General features: G+C 42.8%; 1 protein-coding gene across 2 annotated transcripts in view; it reads left to right on the top strand.

Moving 5' to 3' along the window:
- Window positions 1-25,573, top strand: part of nphp1 (nephronophthisis 1) — a 123,472-nt gene extending 97,899 nt beyond the window's left edge. Inside the window, exons 17-20 of one of the 2 annotated variants that reach the window (XM_078542635.1) lie at window positions 1,353-1,465; window positions 4,861-4,934; window positions 11,397-11,441; window positions 24,558-25,573. In XM_078542635.1, the coding sequence (XP_078398761.1) occupies window positions 1,353-1,465; window positions 4,861-4,934; window positions 11,397-11,441; window positions 24,558-24,836 (511 nt within the window). In that variant the 3' untranslated portion in view covers window positions 24,837-25,573. Of the gene's footprint in view, window positions 1-1,352; window positions 1,466-4,860; window positions 4,935-8,504; window positions 8,627-11,396; window positions 11,442-24,557 lie in introns of those variants that run through there. The other variant, XM_078542636.1, reaches the window with a different exon arrangement.
- The last annotated feature ends 2,148 nt before the right edge of the window (window positions 25,574-27,721 follow it).

Below are 27,721 nucleotides of genomic sequence, written 5' to 3'. Positions count from 1 at the left end.
ATGGTCAGTTTATACAGGTGTCCCTAATGCGTGGTCATTTCCCTCACTTACTCTTCCCCCCACCTCGATTGCCTGTGCACGGGATGCAGTGCCAGGGCAACACTTGACACCTCCCCCCTTCAGCAGTCACCTCCGAGGCTGGCCAGCACTTGCCCCGGACATCCTCCACCCCTCAGCAGTTGCCTGTGGGGTCAGGCATCAGTTTCCCCCGCCCCCTCCGGCGCCACTGAGGCCTGTAAACAACAGGCGAATTGCTCACCTCACCTCAGTTCCCGTAAAGTGAAGGCCACCAAGTGCACGTCACTTGCGTGCTGTTGTGAAACACGTTGGCATGCTTTCCCGCTGATGAGAACAGACAATACGGCAGGGTTCCCAGAGCCTGGTGGGATGGCCTTTTAATTATATGCTAATGTATTACAATTAGCTCCCCGCTGACCGCGAGAAACGCTGCCCGCCGTCGGCCTGCCTTCATGCTGTCGTGAAGTGGGTCCCGCCATATTTTGCGTGCATGCCCCCTATCACGCCCGCCACCAGCGGGATCAGATCAGAAAATTCTGCCCTATGACTTTAAGCTGAAAATACTAAAATAAAGTCACTTTATTGTCATAAATCTGCATTAATCAAAGCAGCCCCTGTTCCTCAAATTGGAATAAAACATGCCAAGGCATTTCATAGTCTGTTAACAAACACATACTGACATGAACACGAGGAGATATTGTGGGAGATGATCAAAAGTTTGGTCAGAGTTAGGTTTTGAGGGTGAGTTTTAAAGGAGGAAAGAAGGGAGTTTTTTTATTCTTTCATGGGAGCTGGGCATCCATGGCAAGGCCAAGACCATTATTTGTTGTCCAATCCAATTTGCCCTTGAGAAGATGATGGTGAGCTGACTTCTTGAACCACTGCAGTCTAAATGGTGTAGGTGTACTCTTAGTGCTTTTTAAAAATTCATTCATGGCATGTGGGCATTGCTGGCTAGGCTCATCTCTAATTGTCTTTGAGAAGGTGGCGGTGAGCTGCCTTTTCGATCCACTGCAGTCCATGTGGTGTACCCAGTGCTGTTAGGGAGGGAGTTCCAGGATTTTAACCCAGTGACAGTGAAGGAATGGCGATGTATTTCCAAGTCAGAATGGTGAGTGATTTGGAGGGGAGTGTCCAGGTAATGGTGTTCCCATGTGTCTGCTGCCCTTGTCCTTCCAGTTGGTAGCGGTCGTGGGTTTGGAAGGTGCTGTGGCTACATGCTTATGTGGACACTGCAGAAGCTGTGGAATAGTATAGGCCTACATACTAGAGCTATAATATAACAGTTACAGTTAGATTGACTCTTATTAAGTACTTTCTTACTTTATTTACAGCTTGCTTCCAGAAACTCTGGTCGGCCCAAATTGCTACATCTGCCTGCTGGCATTTTATCGACAGTTACTTGCAGATGCGCTTCTTAAAGACCGAGTTAATATGCAAACAGCTGGTGAGAACACAGACTAAAAATCTGCACTACATCCAAAAGTGAAAATTACTGTAGGTGCAGGCCCTACAATCGCTCTAGCTTGCTCTGCCATTTAATAAGGTCACGGTTGATCCTCTGTTTTAACTTCCCTTTCCCACCTTTCCTAACATTCCTTGACTCCATTAAAGCCCAAAATTGATCTCAGCCTTGAATATACTCAATGACTGAGAATCCACAGCCTTTTTCATGGTTAGACAGTACTAATCCCCACCCTTCTCCTCATGGAAGTTCAAGCAGACTTGACTGATCAGATGTGTTTAGTGATTTAAATTATTAAAATTGTGGCGTGGCCAGTTTGCTGGTTCACCCTACAGACTTTGCCGTCACCCACAGGCAGCTAGAATCTCATACCTGTTAGATAAAGGCATTCGAGGCTCTTCCAGCAACTGGTGTGCCCATGATTGGGAATTGTTTTAACAGCACTGATATGTACATCGTATTGTTTGATCTTTTGAAAGCAGTAAAAACCATTATCACTGAAAGTACCATTACCCTGTTACATCAATGAAACGTTCTATGCCATAAGGGAATAAATTCTCAGATAGCCATTGAAGTTTATAGCACAGGAGAATGATTCTTTTGCACATTGTTTTGTGCAAGAGCAATCCTAAACTAATTTCACTGCCCACTCTGCCCCCATAACACTACATTGTCCACTGCTTCAAATATTTACTAATGCACCTCTAAAAGATGAAAATGAATTAAGTAAAACTTCCCATGAGCTTCTCGGGAGTATTATCCAACAAAACATCACCAAGTCACGCACGGCGATATTAAGATAGATAACCAAATGCTTGGTCAAAGAGAGATTTTAAGCAGTATCTTCATGGAGAAAAGAGAGGTAGAATTCCAAAGCTTTAGATTTGGCAGCAGATTTGAAAAAAGGATAAGTATTTTTAAAATCAAGGGATTCCTTAACTGGGAGCCAATGTAAGTCAGTGAGCACAGAATGATGGGTGAAAGGGATTTGTGTGAGTTAGGACATAGGCAGCAGAGTTTTAGATGACTCAGATTTATAGAGGGTAGAATGTTGGAGTCTGACCAGGAGTGCCTTGTAATAGTAAAGTCAAATCAAGCGCAGGGGTATGGATTTCAATAGCAAATGAGCCAAAGCAGGGACATAGTTGCAAGATTTTACAGAGGTGGAAATAAGCGGACTTAGTAATGGTGCAGATATAGGCTGGAGCTTATCTCAGGATGAGAGATATTCCATTGGAGCAAATTGCTGCTCACTCAATGCTGGATATTGGAGGAGCAGTCTTTCAGTTTAGAGTGGTGGAAGGGTCAAGAGAGGTGGTGGTAGTTAGAGCTGAATACCATCAATGTACAATGGAAACTGACACTTTGTGCCGGATTTTCAAAGTTAGGCCAAATCTGGAGGCCTTTAAAAATGGCAAGCAGGATGCGGAGGTCCCGCCCCCATTTCTAGCAGATTCCAGTTTTGCCAGAGGTGGGAGGGGAAGGTGGAAGGGCGTGAATCTCTCAGTCAGGAAACACAAACTTAGCAAGGCCATTTGAAATTAGTGCTGAGTTCAAACAGACCCCATTTTTGCTTTTCCAAGGGCCTTAACCCACAGTGTATGATTCACAAATATATGGAAGAGGCGTAAATGCTCTTGAAGGGCAGATAAGATCTGTTTAAGTGTTTTGATCAGAAGTTATTTAAATCTCCAGTCCTTTAAAGATGAAAAAAACCTGCTGCTGTCAGAGTGAAAAAAGCAGATACCTGCTGCTGGAGATCATTAATTAACAGGCTATCTGGCATAGCTTAGAAAAAACGTTAGCCATCTGTTCTTGCAGTTTCAATAGATCTCATTGTTGACATTTCCCAAGGGTTGTTATTACAACTGAACCCATTATGAATTCTTGACTGAGTTTCAAAACCACCAAAACCACTTATTTTGGCAGGATGCTGAGTTCACATCTTGATTGACAGCTTTTAAAGAGGCTTTTAAAGAATCAGCTGTGAGAAGCGTGTTTGTTTTTACAACTAATTGACTACTTGAGAGGATTTAAAAGTTTTGAGTGGGATTCATGAATGGAAATATTTTTCTGTATGAAGTTTGTATGAGCGAAAGCTGTCACAATGGATACTGGGTGAGTAGCTATGGAGGTGGCATGGGAGTATGAAGGGGTTTGGAGGTATCATGGGGGTATGAGAAGGTATGGAGATGGTATGGGGGCATGAGGGGGCAGATGAGGGGTGAGATCTAGAGGGCCTAACAGACTTTTATACAACTGGACCGAAGTCTCAGAGAACTGAGGCAGGCCTTCTAACCAGTCTGCCTTGGCACTTACCCACCTCCATGGCCACCTCCATACTGCCTCCAGTGGCAGCGCTGCCTGACTCGATCACACCATTGTACAAACCACCCCCCCCTCCGCCCCCCCCGGAGCAAAAATCGTTTGTGTGGGTGTTGTTTCCATGGAGAAAGGTCTGCCAAATCAGGAAATTTCCCACCTCACTGGCGAAAATTAAACCTCTTGTTTTCGAATGGTGTCACCAAGGGACAGCATGCACATGACAATAGGAAGGGACCAATGGATAGATCCTTGGGGAAAGCTAGATGTAACAGTGCGGGAGTGGAGGGAGAAGCCATTGCAAGTGATTCTCTGGCTGGGCTGGATAGATAAGAATGGAACAAGGCGAGTGGAGTGCAGTCCCTCCCAGTAGGATGATGGCGGAGAGAGAAGGATAGTGTGGTTAAAAATGCCAAATTGCAGACTAATCAAGAAAGACAAGGAGGGATAGTTTAACTTTGTCACAGTCACTTAGAATATCACCTGTGACTTTGATAAGAGCTATTTCTGTTTTGTGGGTTAGAGAGATTCAAACAGGAATTTAACCAGTTGGAAAATTATTCCATGCTTCGGTATAAAGATTTTTTCCCTAATCTCACTCTCTTGGTGACAGTTTTAAATGAATGACTGCTTAACGTTGATTTCTTAACTAGAGTTTTTACTATTCATTCGATCAAAATCTCTCAATGTTAAATCTCCTCTTAGCTTCCTCAGTGTCAGTAGGAACAGTCCAAGTATGAATCAATCTCTCCTCATAATGGCCACTCCCTTTTGAACAAGGGCCTCCCCATCAACAATTCCTCCATTAAGATGTTAAACTCAACTGAAATGTAGCACACTAATACTGATTGTTTTCACCTCACTGCAGCAGCTCCATTAACTACCCAATCCGTAATACTCCCTGCCCAAACAGTGAAGTCATGAAGCTACTGGTTTTAGACCAGTTGGGCCAGTTCTTGTCCTTTGTCTAATTTGCTTTGAACAAAGAGACTTTTGATGTACTATAATAATGTACACCTATCAGCATTGATTTGCCTTGTTTGTTTTATTTGCAGATCTCATCTCTCACCCAGTGCTGGCAACATTTCCAGAACTGCTGGAACAAACTGATATTTTAGATGCTCTTAGGGTAAGTCTGTTGTTGCTAGCACCTCCATTTTCTGAACATGCTGAAAACCAGATAGTTACTCCAATGCCCTTCTCACTACTCCCATGCCCAATTTTACACAAATTCCACCTCATTTAAAACTCCATTGTCTTTCCTACACTGATTTAATGTTCACTCATTAGACTTGTCCTCTTTGACTTCCATGGGCTCCATTTTTACCACCAGGCTAAATTCATAATTCTAGTTTTTGTTAAATTCCTCCATGATGTTGCCCTATCTAATTTCTGTAACTTCCTCAGCTCTACATTCCAGCCCATGGTACAAAGTATCTGGCTTCCATTGCATCCACTCTTGCTTATCCGCAACACTTGATTGGAGGCAGATCTTTCATTCGTTTGGGTCTCTTTTCCTCCTGCCTTTTAAGTTTCCTCAGTGAATCTTTTTGATTGTGGATTTGGTCAATTAATCTAATTATCTTTCTACTCATCAGTGTGCTGTAGTGTCTGAGGATTTTGAAAATATTTTAACCATGCTATAGAAATGCAAGATGCTAAAGCAACTTTGGTTTAAACTTTGGGACAAAATCCCTCTATTAATTCTCCTTCAGTGTTACCTGAGATATGGACGGGCAGTGAAAACAACTTCAATTTGCACCTTTAATGTTGGAAAACATTTCACAGAACTGTAATCAGACAAAAATTCACATTGAACCAAAGGATGAGATACTGGGGACTGACTAAGGCTTGGTTTAAGAGCTGGGTTTTAAGGAAGGTCTTAAAGGAGGAGAAAGGTAGAGATATTTAGGTAGGGAATTCCAGAGCTTTGGACCAAATTCACTGAAAACAAGGCAGCCAGTAGGATACATTTGAGAAGCAATTAATTCTCATATAGTTGTAGGACAAGGAGGTTATGGGAGTAGAATGAGGCCATGAGGGAATAAACACAAAGTTCAGAATTTTAAATTGGAGATGGTACCAGCCTGGGAGTCTGTGAGAGTCAGCAACAAGGGTGATATGTGACAGGATTTGATGCAGGTTAGGATACAAGTTTGAACAAATTAAACAATTTTGGCCTAAGGGTCAAACGCAGAATTGCATTCTTAAGCCGCAATTTCCTCACGGCTTTAGTATGCTCAGCTCAGTTGTATGGGGTATGTATTTTTAAAAATGTATTATTCATAAGATGTGGGCATTGCAGGCAAAGCCAGCATTTATTGCCAATCTCCAATTGTCCTAGGAAAGGTAGTGAGCTGACTATTGAATCATTAAATTCCATGTAGCGTAGGTATACCCACAGTGCTGTCAGGGTATTCCAGAAATTTGGTCCAGCAACAATGAAGGATACTTTCAAGTCCAGATGGTGAGTGACTTAGAGGGGAACTTGCAGGTGGTGGTGTTCCCATGTACCCACTGCTCTTATTCTTCTAGCTGTTAGAGGTCATTGGTTTGGAATGTGCTGTCAAGGGAGCTTTGGCGAGATGCTGCTGTGGATGCTGATGGTGGTGTATGGGGTGCCTATCAAGTGTGCTTTTTTGTCCTGGATGGTGTTGAACTTTCTTGAATGTTGTTGGATCTGTACTAATCTGGGCAAGTAGAGAGCATTTCAACAAAGTCAGGAGTTATTTGCTGCCGAATTCTCATCCTCTGACCTGTTCTTGTAGCCACAGTATTTGTGTGCCTGGTCTACTTAAGTTACTGGTGAATGACGACAAGCCAGGAAGTTGATGATGGGGTATTCAGTGATTATAATGCTGTTGAATGTCAGAGGTGTTGGTTAGATTCCCTCTTGTTGGAGATGGTCATTGTCTGGCACTTATGTGCTGTAAATGTTACTTGCTACTTATCAACCCAAACCTGAATGTTATCCAGGTCTTGCTTCTTGTAAAGCTTCATTATCTGAAGAGTTGCAAATGTAACTGAGCACTGTGCAATCATCAGTGAGCAGCTGAAGATAATTGGACCCTGAACACTACCCTGAGGAACTCTTGCAGCAAAGTCCTGGACTGAGATAATTGGCCTCCACAAACCACAGCCATTTTCCATTGTGCTAAGTATATGCTGCCTTGATGTAAAGGGCAGTTACTTTCATCTCACCTCTGGAATTTAGCTCTTTTGTCCTTGTTTGATCCAAGGCTTTCATGAGGTCTAGAATCAATTGGTCCTGGCAGAACTCAAACTGAGCATCAGTGACCAGGTTACAAGTAAGTCGATTCTACTTAATGACACCTGCCAACACTTTACTCATGATTGAGAGCAGACTGATAAGGCAGTAGTTAGCTGGTTTGGATTTGTCCTGTTTTTTTGTGGGCTGGACATTACCTGGGCAATTTTCCATTTTGTCTGGTAGATGCCAGTGTTGTAGCTGGAACGGTTTGGCTAGTTTTGGAGCATAAGTCTTCACTACAACCAGAATATTATCAGGGCCCATAGCCTTTTCTGTATCTAATGCACTCAGACATTTCTTGATGTCATGTGGAGTGAATTGAATTGGCTGATGACTGACATCTATGATGCTGCGAACCTTAAGAGGTCAAAATGACACTTATATCTGAAGATGTTTGCATACATTTTGGTCTCGTGTTCACACTCACTTGCTGGACTCTAGCATCTCTGAGGATGGGATTGCTCATGGCGCCTCCCTCTCTGGTTAGATGTCTAATTTAATTCATGACTGTGGCAGGGCTGCAGAACTTTGACCTGATATATTGGTTGTGGGATTGCTTAGCATTGTCTATTGTATGCTGCTTCTGCTATTTAATGTGCATGGAGACATGTTGGAGCTTCACCTGCTTGGCATCTCATTTTTAGGTATGCCTGGTGCTGCTGCTGGCATGCTCTCCTACACTCCTCATTGCACCAGAGTTGGTCTCCTAGCTGGATGGTAGTGGTAGAGTGAGGTATATACAAGGACATAAGATTACAGATTATTTGGAATCATTTGATCATTTAGAATTTGAAATCTAAATGTTCAGATTAATTCTATCTTACTGTTCATGATCAAAGACCATGCATTTCTCCCAAAATTTAGTGTCAATTAGTATTGGTCCTGCAAATCCAACATTTAAAATCCCCTTAAACAGCTTATATTTCACCACATTTCTATTTCTCTAATTCTGATGAAGAGTCATACGGACTTGAAACGTTAACTCTGTCTTTCTCTTCACAGATGCTGTCAAACCTGCTGAGTTTTTCCAGCAATTTCTGCTTTTGTTTCAGATTTCCAGCATCTGCAGTATTTTGCTTTTATTTAAAGAAGTGATTTTTTTTAGCTGGCTCTGTGCTATGCATTCTCACTGACTAGTTCACAGGCCTGTGTCAGTGGTGTTCTGCTCAAGCTGAGTAAGAGAGTGTGGAACAACAGCAACCTGACTGAGAACTCCAAACTGTGAGTCTACCAAGCCTACGTCCTCAGCGCACTGCTCTCCAGTGGTAAGAACTGGACAACATATGCCAGGCAGGAGAAAAGGCTGAACAGTTTCCACTTTCGCTGTCTCAAACATATCCTCAGCATTTCTCGGCAGAGCAAGGTCTTGGAGGTCCTGGAATGTGCTAATTCTATCAGTATGCATTTATTGTTAAAACAACTCTGCAGGCTTGGCCACATTCATCAGATGCATGAAAGCAGTATATCCAAAGACCTTCTGTATGTTGAACTGGCCACTGGATCTTGACCTTTCTGGGCGTCTGTCCCTCTACTACAGTGACGCTTGCAAGCGAAATGTGAAGCTGGCAGACATTGACACTGACAACTGGGAGTCAGTTGCTGAAGACCCCTGGAGGCTGACTTTTTGGAGGGGCATTGGAAGAGGTAAGCAGAAATGAAAAGCTCAGTTGGCTGAGAAGATGGCCCAAAGGAAATGGAGGCCAGTCAATTGTGCACCTTCTCAGACCACTGTCTTTCTACATGCTAGAGTGGGGCTCCTGAGTCACACTAGGCGAGGCTTAATAAAGTTGACTACCATCGCACAAATCGTCATCTTACGAGATTGAAGGCTGCCACCCTGAGTTCTGTAAATATTTTAATGTTGAGAGTGCCATCGATTACAGGTGCTCAGTACTTCTGCAGAGGAAGCTCTTAAACCAACATTTCTAAGGGCTATGATGAAAACAAAATACTGCGGACTTTGGAAATCTGAAATAAAAACAGAAAGTGCTGGAAAAACTCAGCAGGTCTGACAGCATCTGTGGAGAGAGAAACAGAGTTAATGTTTTGAGTCTGAATGACTCTTTTCCAGAGCTTTTTTTTAACATTTCGGGTCGGTATGACTCTTCTTCAGAGCTTTTTTTGACTTTCGGGTCCGTATGACTCTTCAGAGTTCTGACGAAGAGCCATACGGAGTCAAAACGTTATATCTGTTTCTCTCTTCACAGATGGTGCCAGACCTGAGCTTTTCCAGCATTTTATGTTTTTATTTTCAAGGGCCATGTTGGGTCTCCATTCAAAACTAAATTTGAGGAGCTGGATTCTCATGCCATTGCCTACTTAAACATGGTTCTGCAGACTTAATTTATCCTTAATTAAGCTCCTTAATTTCAAGCAGTGATGGGAGGTAAAGTAAAACAGTGAAGAGCTGCAAAGAGGCCCAAGTCTGCATTTCAAGCTCTTCACCCTCTGCTACAAATAAAGCCACCCATTCCCCCAACCCCCTTATCCACCAACTCTAAATTTACAAGTGTCAGATGACTTGTATCTTCCAGTTGGGAAGTTTATAGCTGACATACTGTTATAGCTGACCTGGGAATGCACAGTGCATTCCAAAGTGGAGATAGGTCTTTCTTTTAACTCAGCAGTGACATTAATCATCCTAATATGTTTTATTTTAAAGTAATTATCAACAACAGATATGTTATTAATAAAATGACATTGTACTTAATTTGTGTAGTAGGCCATGATTTGATTATATTCCTCTTGGGAGTTCTTTTTTTTTATTCATTCATGGGATGTGGACATTACTGGCTAGGCCAGCATTTGTTGCCCATCCCTAATTGAGGAGGTGGCGGTGAGCTGCCTTGTTGAACTACTGCAGTCAGTGTGGTGGAGGTACACCTACAATGCTGTTAGGGAGGGAGTTCTGGGATTTTGACCCGGTGACAGTGAAAGAATGGTGATATATTTCCAAATCAGGATGGTGTATGACTTGGAGGGGAACTTCCAGGTGGTGTTCCATGCATCTGCTGCCCTTGTCCTTCTAGATGGTAGCGGTCGTGGGTTTGGAAGGTGCTGTCTAAGGAGACTTGGTGATTTCCTGTATTATTTAAAGATGTCCTTAAATGGAATGTACAGAAGGAAACCATTTGGCCCATCGTTTACGTGCCAGCTGTCTGCAGGAGCAATTTAGCTAGTCCCACACCCCATTCTTACCCTGTAGTGCTGCAGTGTTTTTACCTTCAGGTGCTTATCCAATTTCCTTTTGAAAGCTATGATAGAAGCTGCCTCCACTACACTCTCAGGCAGTACATTCTAGAACCTTACTACCTGCTGCATAAAGAAGATTTTCTTCATGTCGCTGTTGGTTCTTTTGCCATTCACCTTAAGGTTCTCCACCTTTCCACAAATAGAAACCATTTCTCTCTATCTATTCTGTGTAGACCCCTCATGATTTTGAACACCTCTATCAAATCTCCTCACAACATTCTCTCTGTAAGAAGAACAACCACAGCTTCTCCAATCCTTCTTTTATTATTAATTCACGGGATGTGGGCATCACTGGCTGAGCCAGCATTTATTGCCCATCCCTAATTGCCCTTGAGAAGGTGGTGGTGAGCCACCTTCATTAACCGCTGCCGTCCATGTGGTGTAGGTACACCCACAATGTTGTTAGGGAGGGAGTTCCAGGGTTTTGACCCAGCAACAGTAAAGTTAACGGCGATATATTTCCAAGTCAGGATGGTGATTGGCTTGGAGGGCATCTTCCAGGTGGTGGTGTTCCCATGTGTTTGCTGCACTTGTCCTTCTAGATGGTAGCGGTTGTGGGTTCAGGTAACTGAAGTTTCTCATCTCTGAAGCCATTCTCATGAATGTTTTTTGTATCCTTTCTAAAACTTTCATATCCTATCTGAAGTATGGCATACAGAATTGGATACAATACTCCTGTTGTGGTCAAATCAGTGTTTTATAAAGCTTCAGCTTAAATTCCTTACTATTGTATTGTATGTCTAGCTATTTATTTATAAAGCCTCTGCTCCCCTATGCCTTTTTAAGCACTTTCTCAATCTGCTCTGCCACCTTCAATGATTTGTTCACATAAACCCTCAGGTCTCTCTGTTTCTGCACCCACTTTAGAATTGTATCCTTTATTTTATTTTGCCTCTCCTTGTTTATCCTACCAAAATGTATCACTTTACACTTCTCTGCGTATTTATTTGAATATTTTTATTTTTCTAACTGATGATAAAGATGTTTTCTTTGTCTGTTTTATAATATTACTGAAAAATGCAAAATGTTCTCATCATTACTGACACTTGTTTGATTTCCATTTGACAGAGTGCGTGGCATGAAAAGGAAATAACTCTAAGCTGGTCTGAGAAGGTAAAATATTGTATCTTTAGACGTATGTTATCATCTTCTGAACCAGTTTGATTTGCCTGTAAATTAACAGCAACATGTTAACTTGGAAAGAAAAACCCTGCATGTAATATATTTGACTCCTCTATTCTGAAGGTGATGGGAGGCAATGGCGTAGTGGTATTGTCGCTGGCTAGTAATCCAGAGACCCAGGGTAATTTTCTGGGGACCCAGGTTCGAACCCTGTCACGTGGGATTTGAGTTCAATAAAAATAAAAACCTAATGATGACCATGAAACCATTGTCAATTGTTGTAAAAACCCATCTGGTTCACTAATGTCCTTTAGGGAAGGAAATCTGCCGTCCTTACCTGGTGGTCTACATGTGACTCCAGATTCTGAAACGGCCTAGCAAGCCACTCAGTTGTATCAAACTGCCACAAATTGATTTGATCTGGGCACCGGAAATGACAAAGGCAAACTCCTCCTTGCTGATAATCTGGAGGCCAGTGCCAAAATTGGGAGAGCTGTCTCACAGACTAGTCAGGCAGCAGCCTGACATAGTCATCCTCATCATCACCACCCCTGGGTATGCCCTGTCCCACCCATCAGAAGTGGCGGCACAGTAGTATACATTCGGGAAGTTGCCCTGGGAGTCCTCAACATCGATTCTCGTGAAGGGAAACTTTCTGCTGATTACCATATACCGCCCTCCCTCAGCTGATGAATCAAAGCAAGGGCTCAGAATATACTCTGGATGGGGGACTTCAATGTCCATCACCAAGTGTGGCTCAATAGCGCCACTACTGACTGAGTTCTAAAGGACATAGCTGCTAGACTGGGTCTGCGGCAGCTGGTGAGGGAACCAACAAGAGGGGAAAACATACTTGACCTCATCCTCACCAACCTGCCTGCCGCAAATGCATCCGTCTGTGGCAGTATCGGTAGGAGTGACTACCTTACAGTCGTTGTGGAGACAAAGTCCCACCTTCACATTGAGGGTAACCTCCATCGTGTTATGTGGCACTACCACTGTGCTAAATGGGATAGATTTTGAACAGATCTAGCAACTCCAGACTGGGCATCCATGAGGCATTGTGGGCCATCAGTAGCAGCAGAATTGTATTCAAACACAATCTGTAACCTCATGGCCCAGCATATCCCCCACTCTACCATTACCGTCAAGCCAGGGGATCAACCCTGGTTCAATGAAGAGTGCAGGAGGGCATGCCAGGAGCAGCACCAGGCATACCTAAAAAGAGGTGTTAACCTGATGAAACTATAACACAGGACTACTTGTGTGCCAAACAGCATAAGCAGCAAGTTATAGACAGAGTTAAGCAACCCCACAACCAATGGATCAGATCTAAGCTCTACAGTCCTGCCACATCCAGCTGTGAATGGTGGTGGGCTATTTAATAACTCACTGGAGAACGAAGCTCCACAAATATCCCCACCTTCAATGATGGGGGAGCCCGGCACATCAGTGCAAAGGATAAGGCAACAACGTTCAGCCAATTCAATTCACTCCATGTGATATGAAGAAATGGCTGGAGACACTGGATATTGCAAAGACAATGGACCCTGACAATATTCCGACAATAGTACTGAAGACTTGTGCCCCAGAACTTGCATTTCCCCTGGCCAAGCTGTTCCAGTATAGCTACAACATTGGCGTCTACCTGGCTATGTGGAAAATTGCCCAGGTATGTCCTGAACACACAAAAAACAGGACAAATCCAACCCGGCCAAATAACCACCCCATCAGTCTACCCTTGATCATCAGTAAAGTGATGGAAGGGGTCATCAACAGTGCTATCAAGTGGCAATAATCTGCTCACTGACGTCCAGTTTGGGTTCTGCCAGGGCCATTCAGCTCCTGACCTCATTACAGCCGTGGTTCAAACATGGACAAAACAGCTGAACTCTGGAGGTGAGGTGAGAGTAACTGCCCTTGACATCAAGGCCGCATTTGACCAAGTGTGGCATCAAGGAACCCTAGCAAAACTGGAGTCAATGGGAAACAAGAGGAAAACTCTCCGCTGGTTGGAGTCATACCTAGCACTAAGGAGGATGGTTCTGGTTGTTGGAGGTCAGTCATCTCAGCTCCAGGACATCACTGCAGGAGTTCCTCAAGGTAGTATCCTCGGCCCAACCATCTTCAGCTGTTTTCTCAATGACCGTCCTTCCATCATAAAGTCAGAAGTGGGGATGTTCGCTGATGATTGCACAATGTTCAGCACCATTCACAACTCCGCAGATACTGAAGCAGTCCATGTCCAAATGCAGCAAGACCTGGACAATATCCAGGCTTGGGCTGACAAGTGGCAAGTGACATTCACGCCACACAAGTGCCAGGCAGTGACCATCTCCAACAAGAGAGAATCTAACGATTGCCCCTTGATGTTCAATGGCATTACCATCACTGAATCCCCCACTATCAACATCTGGGAGGCTACCATTGACCAGAAACTGAACTGGACTAGCCATTTAAGTACTGTGGCTACAAGAGCAGGTCAGAGGCTTTGAATCCTTTGGTGATTAACTCACCTCCTGACTCCCCATAGCCGTCCACCATCTGCAAGGCACAAGTCAGGAGTATGATGGAATACTCCCCTGGATGAGTGCAGCTCACACAACACTCAAGAAGCTTGACATTGTCCAGGACAAAGCAGCCCACTTGATTGGCACCACATCCACAAACATTCACTCCACCACCGACGCACAGTAGCAGCAGTATGTACTATCTACAAGGTGCACTGCAGGAATTCACCAAGGCTCCTTAGATAGCACCTTCCAAACCCACAACCACTACCATCTAGAAGGACAGTGGCTGCAGATCGGTGGGAACACCACCACCTGGAAGTTCCCCTCCAAGCCATTCACCATCCTGACTTGGAAATATATCGCCATTCCTTCACTGTCACTGGATCAAAATCCTGGAACTTGCTTCCTAACAGCACTGTGGGTGTATCTACACCACATGGACTGCAACGGTTGAAGAAGACAGCTCACCACCAGCTTTTCAAGGACAACTAGGGATGGGCAATAAATGCTGGCCCAGCCAGCGAAACCCACATCCCATGAATGAATTTTTAAAAACTGCAATGAGGAAGTACCAAACATAGGCCAGACTGTTTTTGCTGAGGTTGAAGGGAGAGTAAATATCAACAACAACAACAACCTGCATTTGTGTAGCACTTTTAAGTAGTAAAACATCCCAGGGAGCTTCACAAGAGTATTATCAAACAAAATTTATCATTTGGGACATCTCCATCGTACTGTTTTTGAGTGCCTCCAAATGGTTGTTCAGGAGCAAGATTGGCAATTTACAGGAGGTAAGAGGTTGGAAGGTCTGCTCAGATGGAGATAAACAGAACAATGAGAACCCCGGTGAAAAAAAAAGTGCTATTTTATTACTATATCACTCTGAATTCTAAAAGAGACAAACGTCGGACAATGTAAATTCTTCTTTCTCGAAACATCTAAGTCTTTCTTTGCTGCACATAATTCTGTGGTCAGAAAATCAAGCATATGAGCTTTTAAGATACCTGTCTCAGTGACATTTAGTAGCCTGCTATCAGGAATGAGGAATGTACATTTCAGTTTTTTTTACTTTAAAATGTTGCCCATCCCCTCATCCCATACCACTCCACCCTTTTGTGGGAACACCTAGGTTGCATTTTAACAATAAAATCTAGCATGTAATAAAAAATATGAAAATTGGAACAGCAGATTAAGTGCTAACAAAGATGCTGCAGGATGGGGGGAAAAACTGGTGTGCAGAAGGTGCCAATCTTTTTAATGTGATATACAATTAGGTTGTCTACTGCTGGACTTGGCCAGATCTGTGCTCACAGCAAATTCTGCAGATTTTGGAGAACACAGAGCCATCAGTCTCAGAAAGCAGTGTGGAAAATGCTAAAATTCATCATATTTGTAAAGAAAGGTGGATTGCGAATTAAGTGAGCAATAGGAATAGTGAATAATAGTAAAGAAGTTGCTTGCAATGGTATGTTTGGTTGATAATTGATCAACAGAAAATAAGAACAAAGTGTACCTATATTTTGTACATTAGGAGAAAGTGACTGAATCACAAAAAATAATATACATCCTGCAAAGAATTGATTGAAAGACCTAAAACTTATGAATTATCATTACTGGGATCATAAAGCAGCAGTAGGAGTTTGTAGTGAGTTAACAAAATGGATAAAGTCAAAAGATAAGTGAGGCAAGATTTTATATTATAGAATCATAGAATGTGAATATTGCTGAAAAAGACATGCTGTTGAAGTGTTTCAACTTGCACTCATTAGTACCAATACAAAGATGATATGTTTGCTGAATTTGAATCTGCAACTATGTGTAAAAGTTTGCTTAAATACCTTAATGCGCTCCATCCCATGCTCAAATTCACCTTTGAAACTGAGCAGTCTAACAAGTTTCTTTCCCTCAATGTGCTAGTTGAGAAAGCTGCTAATGAGTTCTTTACTACTGTCTCCCGCAAGCATGCATTCACCAGTCAATATATGCGTTCGGATTTCTAGAGCTCCAGACTCTATAAGATTGGCCTTATTGGCAATCCCATAAATAGAGCCTGAGCCATTTGCTCATCATGCAAGGGTCCAGCAAACTTATCCTGTGGTATAAGGCTATCATGATCAGACCAATGCTCGCAGTGTGGTAGTTTCTACTATCAGGATGATGCTGTCAAGCCAAAGGGACATTCTGCCTATCATGCAAATTTCACTGCCAGTGTGATGCCAGGTATGTAGGCCATATGTCCTAATGACTGGCAGATTGTATCAAACAGCACATCCCTTTGGCTGTTCGCAATAGGCAGAGTACTGACCATACCCAACTAGCCCGTGCTTGCAAAACTCAAAACATAATGTCTAACATAATGATGTTGTGGATGTGTTGGTGGTCATCTTCCAAAAGTCTCTAGATTCTGGAACAGTTCCTGCAGATTGGAAGGTAGCAAATGTAACCTCACTATTTAAGAAAGGAAGGGGAAAAAAAGGCTAACCTGTTAGCCAGACATCAGTAGTAGGGAAAATTCTGGAACCTATTATAAAGGATGTGATAACTGGACACATATAAAGTAATGGTAGGATTGGGCAAAATCAACATGGATTTATCAAAAGGAAATCGTGTTTGACAAACCTGTTGGAGTTTTTTGAGGCTGTAACGAGCAGAATAGATAAGGGGGAACCAGTGGATGGTATGTATTTGGATGTTCAGAAAGCTTTAGATTAGGGCCCAACCAGGAGGTTAGTAAGCAACATTAGAGTACATGGGATTGGAGTAATAGACTGGATTGAGAATTGGCTAATGCACAGAAAACAGAGTAGGAATAAATGGGTCATTCTCAGGCTGGCAGGCTGTGACTAGTGGGATACCGCCAGGATCAGTACTTGGGTCCCAGCTAGTCACAATATATATAAATAAGCTGGAAGTGCAGACCAAATGCGATATTTCCAAGTTTTCTGATGACACAAAACTAGGTGGGAACGTGAGTTGAGGAGGATGCAAAGAATCTTCAAGAGGATTTAGAAAGGCTAAGTGAGTGGACAGGAACATGGCAGATGGAATATAATGTGAAAAAATGTTAAGTTATCCACTTTGATAGGAAAAACAGAAAGGCAGAATATTCTTTGAATAGTGAGAGGTTGGGAAGTGTTGATGTTCAAAGGGACCTGGGTGCCCTGTTCATGAGTCACTGAAGGTGCAGCAAGCAAATAGGAAGGCAGATAGCAGGTTGGCCTGTATTGCAAGAGGATTTGAATACAGGAGTAAAGAAGTCTTGCTGTAATTGTGCAAAGCCATGGTGAGATTGCACCTGGAGTATTTGTACAGTTTTGGTCTATTTACCTAAGGAAGGATATGCTTGCCATAGAGCGAGTGCAATGAAAATTCACCAGACTGATTCTGGGCTGGCAGGATTGTCCCATGAGGAAAGATTGAGAAGACTGAGCCTATATTCTCTAGAGTTTAGAAGAATGAGAAGTGATGTCATTGAAACATACAAAATTCTTACAGGGTTTGACAGGATAGATGTAGGAAGGATGATTCCCCAGGCTGGGGAGGCCTAGAACCAGGGGACACAGTTGGATGTGATTCTGTGATTGGACAGCACTTGCTGAATAACCCAGAGTATGCTAAGAATTATACTAACAACCAATTTAACATTGTCAGTCGGACTCGCAATGTGGCTCACTTGAGCTTGCTAGAAGCTACATATATTTATATACAGGAACCTGTCCTCTCCAGGTCCAGACATTGCAACTTTTTTGAATTGAGGTAAAGCATGGGGGCAGTAGTTCCCTGGTGCATTCTCCATGGCAATGCCTCGACCAATCAGAATCAGTTTGCCAACCAATCAGCACCCTTTTCTCATGCAGTACGAATTGTTGGTCCCTTTGAAATTTGACATTCTTGCATTTGTCCTGATGAGTGTAAGATAAAAAGCTTCATAAGCATGTCTCTTTTTTTCAGCATTACTCAAGTTCTGTACTACCAAGCGACTAATCATAGAATGGTTACAGCACAGAAGAAGGCTATTCTGCTTGGTGTGTCTGTGTTGGCCTTCTGAAGGAGTCATTTATTTACCTAGTGCCACTCCCCTGTCTTTTCCCTGAAAATCTTTCCTTTTCGGTTAATGGTCCAATTCCCCTTTGAAAGCCTCAGTTGACCCAGCACTGCATTCCAGATACTAACCACTCGCTTCATGAAAGTATTTTTTCTCATGTGATTGAGTCATATATGGCACAGAAGGAGGCCATTCAGGTCTATTGAATCCATGGTGGCACCCCACGGAGCAATCCAGTCAGCCCCACTCCTTCACTCGATCCCCACAGCCCTTCAAGCTTATTTCTTTCAAGTGCCTATCCAGTTTGACTCTTCAGAGCTAAACAGACGTAGAAATGTGATGGGTTTTATACTGTTTAAGCGGGGGTGGAGCAGGTGAAACAAGGTAGAAGGTCAGGGATAGGTGGGACTAAGGAGAGATTGACAAAAATGTCATGGACACAAGACAAAGGGAGTGTTAATGTTAGTGGTAAAGACCAAAGAAGGTGCTGTTGGTGGCAAAATGTGTTAATAGCAGAACAAGGGTGAAAGCACAACATAGAAACAAGTGAAGGATGGCCCTGTGGGGGACGGTTTGGGAAAAAGGATTTAAAAAATTAATAAGTTAATAATAAATAAATAATAAAATGAAAATGATTAAGAATAAAAGTAAAAGTTAAAATTAAAATTTTTTTTAAAAATTGTACTAAGAAAGGCGTAGACACGGAAGAGAGAGCTCATGGTCTGAAGTTGTTGAACTCAATGTTTAAGTCTGGAAGGCTGTAAAGTGCCTAATCAGAAGATGAGGTGCTGTTCCTCGAGTTTGCATTGGGCATCGCTGGAACATTGCAGCAATCCAAGGACGGACATAAGAGCAGGATGGTATGTTGAAATGGCAAGTGACAGGAAGGTCTGTGTCATGCTTGCGGTCTGAATCCTAGACATCTCACACATTTCTTTTGCCTGAGGTGGAAATAGGAAAAGTTTTCTCTGACTTTTTTTAGTAGGTCGGGTCTTCTGTTGAGAGCCTTCCTCCTTTCCCCTCTGCACACACCACCTCCTCTTTGCTGCCTGTGCTTCATGTGACTGCAACTATAGCCCCTAAAACTCAAGCAGACATTTTGTTGACAGGGCATAAAACTTCTCTGAGCTCTCTGTGAAATATATACAGAAATCCAACAATTCACTAAAACTCCTCCAGTGACACATTGTAACTTTGCAAGAGCGGAAGTAAGTCGGCAGCACCATACCTGCAAGTTGCATGACTGGTCCTTTTAAATAAAACTAATGGGCGCCTCTTGTGCAACTGAAAACATGCTAAGTTGTGAGTGAATAATAGAGTATTAACTGGAGCTGCACAATCCAAACTGGCAGAACAAGCATCAAATTAGTTGTACTGGGTAGTCCTTGTCCATTAGAGTGTGCTATGGAGGCCTTGCTGCAGGCAAGCCACTCAAGCCTGGTGACTGCAAATTCTGACTCTGTACTGCTCTCTAAGGTACACCCAGTGCCAGGATCTGAGCTATTAGCTCAGAGTATCAGATCAAGTGATACAGCTTCTTCATCAAAGTTCTGGTGCTGCTGTTACCCTTTATGAGGCCACAGTGGCTGGCCAGGTAGCAGTCTTGGATATTTGAAAGCAGAGATGAGAAGAGGGTTAGGGTGAGGGAAGAGTGTTGAGGTAGAAAGCAAGAGGGCCATGATCACACTATCTGCAGCTACCACTTCATGGGCTGAATTTTATAGGGGGATGTATTGCTCTCCCCTCCCCGCTCGAAAAGTTGGTCATGAGCCAACCAACTTCAAAGAAAAGCTGCCCCTGTAGCGATAACACACTGGGGATGGCCTTAATGAGATAATTGTGGATCGGGTTCCTCAGGAGGTGGGTAGGGGGGGTGTGAGGTGTCAGGTTCTGGAGGCCAGGGGGAGAGTCATAAAGTGGGATGGGGGGTAAAATATTGGGGTAGGTGTCCCCGATGGACACAGGGCACCCGCTCAAAGGAGATATTCTCCCCCTTCCTACCTGCTTTTTTTATCGGAATTGGTGAATTAGCAGGCTGGCTTGTTTTGGTCTGCCTTTCCCAGCTACACACATTACTGTGGCAGAGGTGGTCACAGGCCCTTAACTGGCCATTAATTAGCCCTCATTAGGCCCAAGGGTAGGCAGGCTGGCTGATGGCTTACCTGCCCATTGTGGTGGGCTAGCCATTTTATATGCCCCACCACCTGTAAATACGCCAGTTGGGGAAGTGCGTAAAATTCCCCCTCATGCCTGATAGAATGAGGGTGAGGTAAAATTTGTGAAGGGGCACAGGGTGGAACACAGAGTCCTAAATGCTCTTGGCAGTGCCAGTTGTAATGGGCTCTGACACAACTGTCCCCATGATGCAGAGCACCATGTTCCTCCAGATGGCTCTGGTGATGCAGGTTTGTCTGTTCTCTGTTTCTGTACCCTCCTGTTTTGGGCCACCTTCTCCCATAAGAGAATGGAAAGATTGTCAGTGATTGTGTTGCAATATGTTTGGGTGATGTGCCTGCCATGGACGAATAGTTGAAGGTATTTGGAATCAACGAGAGGTGGGTGAAAGGCTGGCAGCATTGGTAGGTGTGTGACTGTGAAGTGGAGTCTCTAAATGTTAGGCCTGCATCCATTTACTGATGGGTTTGTGATGAGGGTATAGAGCATTGAGCAGTGTGAGAGGTTGGTAGTGTGGTGGGTAGGAGATGTCCTTTGAAGATGCATTCACTGACCTTGACCATCCAGGTGAGGTCATTGAACTACTTCTAACACTGCTGCCATATCCTTGGGAACAAACAGTGGGAATTAACCACCTTGGTCACCTCCGTCCATTCACTTCTCAGGTTCTGCCTTGAGAGCCTCCTGCTGTTGCTTCTCTCTTTCTTTCTATCACCATGACTAATATCTCCAGCACTGCATTGGAAAACAGGGAGCCACTCTATTCTTTGCGCTTCTCCTTATAGTTAATTCCACCATGGACAGAATGCAGCTTTCTTTTAAGAGTGGCAAGATGCCATTTAGATATGCAGGCCACCTGCTAGCCACCCTGCTACTGGGCCTCCTATTTAGCTTGCAGCCAGTCAGCAATGCATGTGGTGCTGGGTTACATGATCCAAGATGGCTTCTGTTAGGCTGTCAGCTTCCTAGGGAGCTCTTCGCCATGCCCATCTATCCTTGGCTATCTGCTGCCATCCCTCTAAATCCTCACTTCTGCTGATTAAGTTCCTCTGATTCTAACCGTGGGTGTATTTTATCACAAACTTCAAAGTAACTGTTATTTTAAACAACCTCTGCCTCATGGTTCAAAGCCCATCCCCCGATGTGAGCAAAAGATCTGGCTGCAGATTTTCTCTCAAATCTGGTTTTAAATTCCTCGACTTCATCGGGCATCTAGACCATGATTCTGCACTGGATTACAATAGAAAAAAAAGACCCTGCTTCTGACCAGAATCTGCTGTAATTTTTTTTCTTCTTTCCTGATCTGCAACCTCTGGAAAAACCTAGATCTTCAACATCTTTCAAGCTTGGCTTTTAATTCCTGGATTCCTCTCAACATGTTCTGCTCTGGATTACACTAGCTATACCATAAGACCTAAACCCTATCTCTCTCTTGCTGATCTCCTGTGAAATTTAAAGTATCTCGGGTCAGTCTATTGCCCTACCCCCATCACTGCATTCATTGAGAGAGAGGATGGAGCATTAGGGAAAGTAGGCGGTGCTCAGGGAAAGAAAGGAAAGGAATAGGAAAAGGAACAGGAAACGGATCCGAATAATTCAGGAGAGGTGGGGTTGGGGAAAGTGACACAATCTTCTTTATGTTCAACTCAGCAGGTCTGGCAGCATCTGTGGAAGGGAGCACAGTTAACGTTTCGAGTCCGCATGACTCTTCAACAGAACTGAAGAGTCATGCAGATTCGAAACGTTAACTGTGCTCTCTTCCACAGATGCTGCCAAACCTGCTGAGTTTTTCCAGGTATTTTTGTTTTTGTTTTCGATTTCCAGCATCCGCAGTTTTTTGCTTTTATTTTTGCTTCTTTATGTTCGCCTGTTGTTGTGCTGAGAGAGAGAGAAAAATATAATAATGACAAGGATGGCTAGCGCCAGTGGTTCAAAAGCGGGATTTATTATCAGCGGAAAATACAAACTGGCCAGGAAAATCAGCAGCGACTCATTTGGCGATATCTACCTGGTGATTAACATCACCAATAGGGAGGAGGTGGCAGTGAAATTGGAATTACAGAAAGCGATGCATCCTCAGCTTCTCTATGAGAGCAACCTGAACAAGATCTTACAGGGAGGAGTCGGCATCCCTCACATCCGAGGGAATGTAGTATTAAAGATTGTATGTCCTAGGCCCACACAGCGAAGCCTGGTTTTCAGTCATCACGGACCCCCTTGCCACTGGACCAAGGTCTTGTTTCATCAAGCCCTTGTGATGGCCGGTGTGCAATGGCCCTCCCCCCCCCGCCTCCCCCCCCCCCACGATAAAGGAACTCACGTATAGGCATCTTCCACCCCTTAAAATGAAGCTCGGGACCTGGAACATAAGGACCCTCATGGACAACCCCAACAGCGACAGACCGGAACAGCGCACTTCTATCGTTGTCCGGGAGCTCAGGCGTTTCAACATTGACATTGTCGCCCTAAGTGAAATCCGGCGGGCAGGGGAAGGCCAGCTCAAGGAACAAGGTGGTGGTAACACCTTCTGGAAAGGTAAACCAGTAGAAGATCACCTCCAGGGGGTTGGCTTCGCCATTAAAAACGAACTAGTTAGCTGTCTCAAAGACTCCTCTTGCATGATAAACAAGCGCCTCATGACCCTTCGGCTCACCTTAGCCCAGAACCATTGCGCTACAGTCCTGAGCACGTACGCCCCAACACTTTAATACAAGCGAGCCCAAATAGGAATTTTACTGCAGCCTCGAACAGCCCCTGGCCCAAGTCCGAACGGCTGATCCTCTTTGGCGACTTCAATGCCAGGCACAGACCTCTGGGGAGATGTAATCGGCAGAGAGGGAGTAGGGAAATCCAACACCAACAGTACCCTGTTCCTGACAAAATGTCTAGAACATGGCCTTGTCATAACCTGAAATCATTAAAATGGGGAAACAGCACAAAGTTAGCGTGCAGCCTTCCTCAGTGGGACTGGGCAGGAGGTTATCATGAATCGCGGCCCCTGCACCTAGAAATGGGAGTATTCAAATTTTTCCCCCAACTTTTCCTGTCATTGTAGCCTTGCATTAAAATGGGTGGTACAGGGAAGAAGTTATCTTTTTTAGAAGAAGAATGTTTACGTAAAGCAAACATAATGGAGCTATCAGCAGGAAACATTTCAACTGAGTCATAAAGTAAGTTTACCTAGCAGATATAATTTGCAGCAAGGTCTGTGGATTAATCAGACCAGTTTTATTAGGTAACACAGAAATATCGAAAGGAACAAGGGAGAGACTAGGAGTGTTTGAAATGAGTTTCTGCAACCCTCTTGGCCTTGGAAATTGTATTGCACAGTACCTGTGTTTCAGGCATTATGTTGTCAAAGTCAACTGGGATGGGCAATAATTGCTCATAGCAACGCCCATATCCTGAGTAATAATTAAAAATAATATTCTATAGGTGTATCTATACTGTACATAGGTATGTGAGGTTATCCTTGAGTATTTATCACATATTCTTGTAGAGAATATGCCGTTTTCAAATCTTTTGAGATTCTGAGGTTCAGAGCCCCACAATATGCATGCTGTTAACAAGTGAGGAGAAATAGCTGACTAATGCTTCTGGTTTTATAGTGTCATTACATCATGACACAATTCATTCAACAGATTTTTTTTGTGTAACTGTAACATTGTGTAACTCCCCTCCTTCAAAATAGTGTTGTGTGGAATCTTCTACAACCACCCCAGAAGATATTTGGGGCCTCAGTTTAACATCTCACCCAAAAATCAGCACCACTGACAGCACAGCACTCCCTTGTAGTGCACTGGAGCATCAGCCTTGATTTTTGTACTCAAGCCCTGGAACTTGAACTCAGAACCACATGACTGAGACGCGAGTGTTACCAACTGAATTATTTTACTACATTACAACAGTAACTACACTTCAAAAATTACCTTATTGGTTGTAAAGTGCTTTGAGATGTCCAGTGGGTGTGAAAAGCACTATATATAAATTTAAATTACAAATATAAAACGATAATCAATCTGGCTCCAGAATTATACTGCCATTGCTGTATTGTTGCAAAATTGAAAATGTTGCAAAAGAGGCAGTATAACTGCAATCTCATTTTGTTTTTATATATAAATTTGCCTAAACCTGCTAATACCTCGCACTTGATTCTAATCAGTAGTTGTTTATTTTACATTTGTGTTAAATTTGATATTATTAGGATACACCAAGTTAAGATACCTGTTGTATAGAACAGGATCCTTTCTTGCATTTTCCTTTAAATTTTGACGTCCTTTGACAGCAAAATCATAAAGTTACTATTATGTTTAAATGAATCTTAAAGATTTCTTAGTATTGAAATTGTTTAGAATTTATTTCTGTTCTTTTCAGAGGGATGCAGCATTTTTGAAGAATTTATTTATCGAAGTGTACCATGACAGTGCATATCCTCTTCTTTGTTCCACAACTCTACCAGCAAACAATTGGGCCAATGATGACGTTGAAATTAGCCGCTGGAAGGCTATTGCTAACTTTTTACAAGAAAGCCAAAAGAAAAATGGCTCCCTTTACAGCCTGCTTTCTCCGGAACATGCTTACCAACCTTTTGATATTTCAGAGATAAGCTATGATTTCCTGGGAATGGGTAGAAATAGAGTTGCTGTAGACTGACTCGCAAATTCAGAATTAAAGGGGAAGTCTCACAAAATGTTTTGATGAACACTTTTACATATTTGTTTGGGAAGGAGAAGAGGCAAAGATAATTCTGTCAGTTTTATTTTCAAAAGATCATGTGCAAGTGGCAGGATGCTATTATTTCAGCACGATTTATCTCATCATAGAATCATCAAAATGACAGCACAGATGAAGGCTATTTGGCGCCTCACATCTGTGCTGGTGGTGGTTTGTCAACTGGAACTATGCACAAGTCTTAGTTAACCCAAAGGACAATGCTGCATTTATATCTCAATTCTCCATGATGGGATTTGGACACATGACCTCAGGGTTTCTACTTTAGTGTCACAGCTATGGCACCTGTGCACAAATTTGTACCTGCATGCAGTTACCCAACTGTGGCCTAATCAGTGTGTTGTACTAATCAAACAGAACACTCGCTTGGTTTTCTTTACAGTAACCCTATGTATGGACCAAGTTATTATTCTTGTGAAAAAAAAGTCAGAAAAGCTATGTTGAGTACACTTTATATTGACTTGGCCCAATGGTATTCAGTATTTGAATACACCAAATCCTGTTCTTCTGCATGGGAATCCAAGACTTCTACCAGAGTTTGGGGGGGTCTTATTTTACATTATTCCATGAAAATATTGATTGTGACTCTTTGAAAAGCTTCTTCCAGTTAAATTACACTAGCTATTATAATATATTAAATTCTGTTTTTTACAATCTCACTAGGATTTTGTGTGAGTGTGTTGGTACATTTTATTAAATGTAATTTTTCAGCGAAAAGAGATTATTTGTACAGGTATTAGGTTTGTTGCATGCCAGTGAACTTCATGATGCTGGTAACATATTAACACATGTACCTGGTTAATTATTTCCATTATCTTTTATAGGCTAATAAAAAGATCATTCCCTTAAAAATGATAAATTCCTTTCAGTTAAATGGGACTAACTCAGATCAGACACTTAGCAGGCATTTATCTGATTAATCCAGATTACTAGCAAATTGAAGCTGGGAAAAGTTTCAGGATCAGATTTTCTCAAAGTCTGAAGTTTGATCAAGTAATATGCAACTGATTATTAGAAAAAGTGATAATTTCTGGATCAAATGCCAACTTTCAAAAAAACGGATCAATACATGTCAGGAAATGGGTGAAGTATTATATAAATCTCTGATTCCCATGGAAGCTAGGAAAATAATATAGAAGTCTTGGCAGGTGGATGGGTGGTGGTGTCAAGTGGCGGGGGTGGGTTAGGATGCGTGACTAGGGTGCATAGAGTGGTGGAAAGTGGGGATTCAATGGAACAAATGATTGTTCCTTATTTCAAACGTTTTTCTTATCTTAAGGTGTAATACTTGTACAGTTGCTGATTCGTGACTTTTTACCACGCACTTGAAACACTGCTTTGTGTACTGAGAACAATGATGGCTGATCTTAAGTGTTTCAAAATAAAAAAAATCTTAAATCCACTCTACTTCAGTTTTGGTAGATAGACAGTTTGCTTTATTTCCTTGGAAACAAGGGGACTGTGCAAGGCAGATATTACTATTGGGTGTATTTAAATAAGAACTTTGTAGTGCACATTTAGAATGAACATTTCTTATCTTAGATACTCAGTGATAACATCTGGGCTGGTAACAAGTGGATTTCTGCCTTGCTCTATGGAGGTGCATCTTGATGCATCTGTGACTTAAATCATCAATGTATCTAACTTAACTCTTTGCCTATCTATCATCCCAATTGCTCTCATATAACTAATCCAATCTGACGTCAATCTTTTTATCCATTTTGAAAAAATTTAGTTATATCCCCTCTAAAGCATCATTTCTCTAAAGTGGATACTCTTAATTCTTGGGCCATCCTTCTAAATAAGGGGATGGATATAATTTTGGTAGCTCTTTCTATACCTCATCCATTGGTGATTTATTTCTTGAATAAGGTGGGGAAGACACCAGAGTAAAGAAATACCATTAGAACAAGTTAGACCATTTATGCTATGCAAATTCAGATTCTGATACAGTGAGAGAATTTTAACCTCAGAAAATGAGGGGCTTGGGTGTTAAAAATCTATATCTCGACCCCAACATACCTCCAACTCACCCTCCACTTTTAATGGAAATCCGATGGGGGGTGTCCAGGGGAGCAAGTTGGCATTTTCAGTATTAGATTGAGGCTGGAAATCTCATTTTTATGCACCCTTTTGAATTTGACTCTGGAAGACCAGCTGCCAATCCTTTCCCCCCAGGCTTTTGATCAACCTGCCCCACCTTCATCTCCCCCATACCCCTCCCAAGTGTGTGGACTTTTTTGGTCCTGTGGCCTCTACACTGCTCTCCATCCAAATAGAAGCCAAGCCTGTCAATGAGGATGACTTCCAGGTGAGGAATCTGTCAGTGGCGTTGCGCCCGCATACACAGACACAGACACACACGCTGTTGAGTTCTCTCTGCTCAACTGACCCGCACCTTTTCTATTTGATGATATGTATCCCGCCACAATTCAAAAGGAAACACTTGTATTTATAGAGTCTATTTCACAATCTTAGGAAATCCCAAAGCACTTTACAGCCAATGAATTACTTTTGAAGCGCAGTTACTGTTGTAATGTAGGAAACGTGACAATTTACACACAGCAAGGTCCCACAAATAGCAATGAGATTATGACCAGTGAGTCTGTTTTAGTAATGTTGCTTGAGATATAAACACTGGATGGGGGAGAACTATTTGTCTTTGAAATGTGGGATCTTATATGGCCAGCTGAGAAGGCAGACAGCTTTGGTTAACATCTCACTCAAAAAGCAGCTTTCTCAGTGTCAGACTGGATTTTGCACTCAAGTCTCTGGAATTGGACCCGACCCCACAAAATTCTGTCTCA

The sequence above is a fragment of the Cetorhinus maximus genome, chromosome 5, assembly GCF_964194155.1.
Source record: "Cetorhinus maximus chromosome 5, sCetMax3.hap1.1, whole genome shotgun sequence".
Taxonomy (NCBI): Eukaryota; Metazoa; Chordata; class Chondrichthyes; order Lamniformes; family Cetorhinidae; genus Cetorhinus; species Cetorhinus maximus.
Note: the sequence above shows the minus strand (reverse complement) of the source record. Positions and strands in the feature narration are given on the sequence as shown.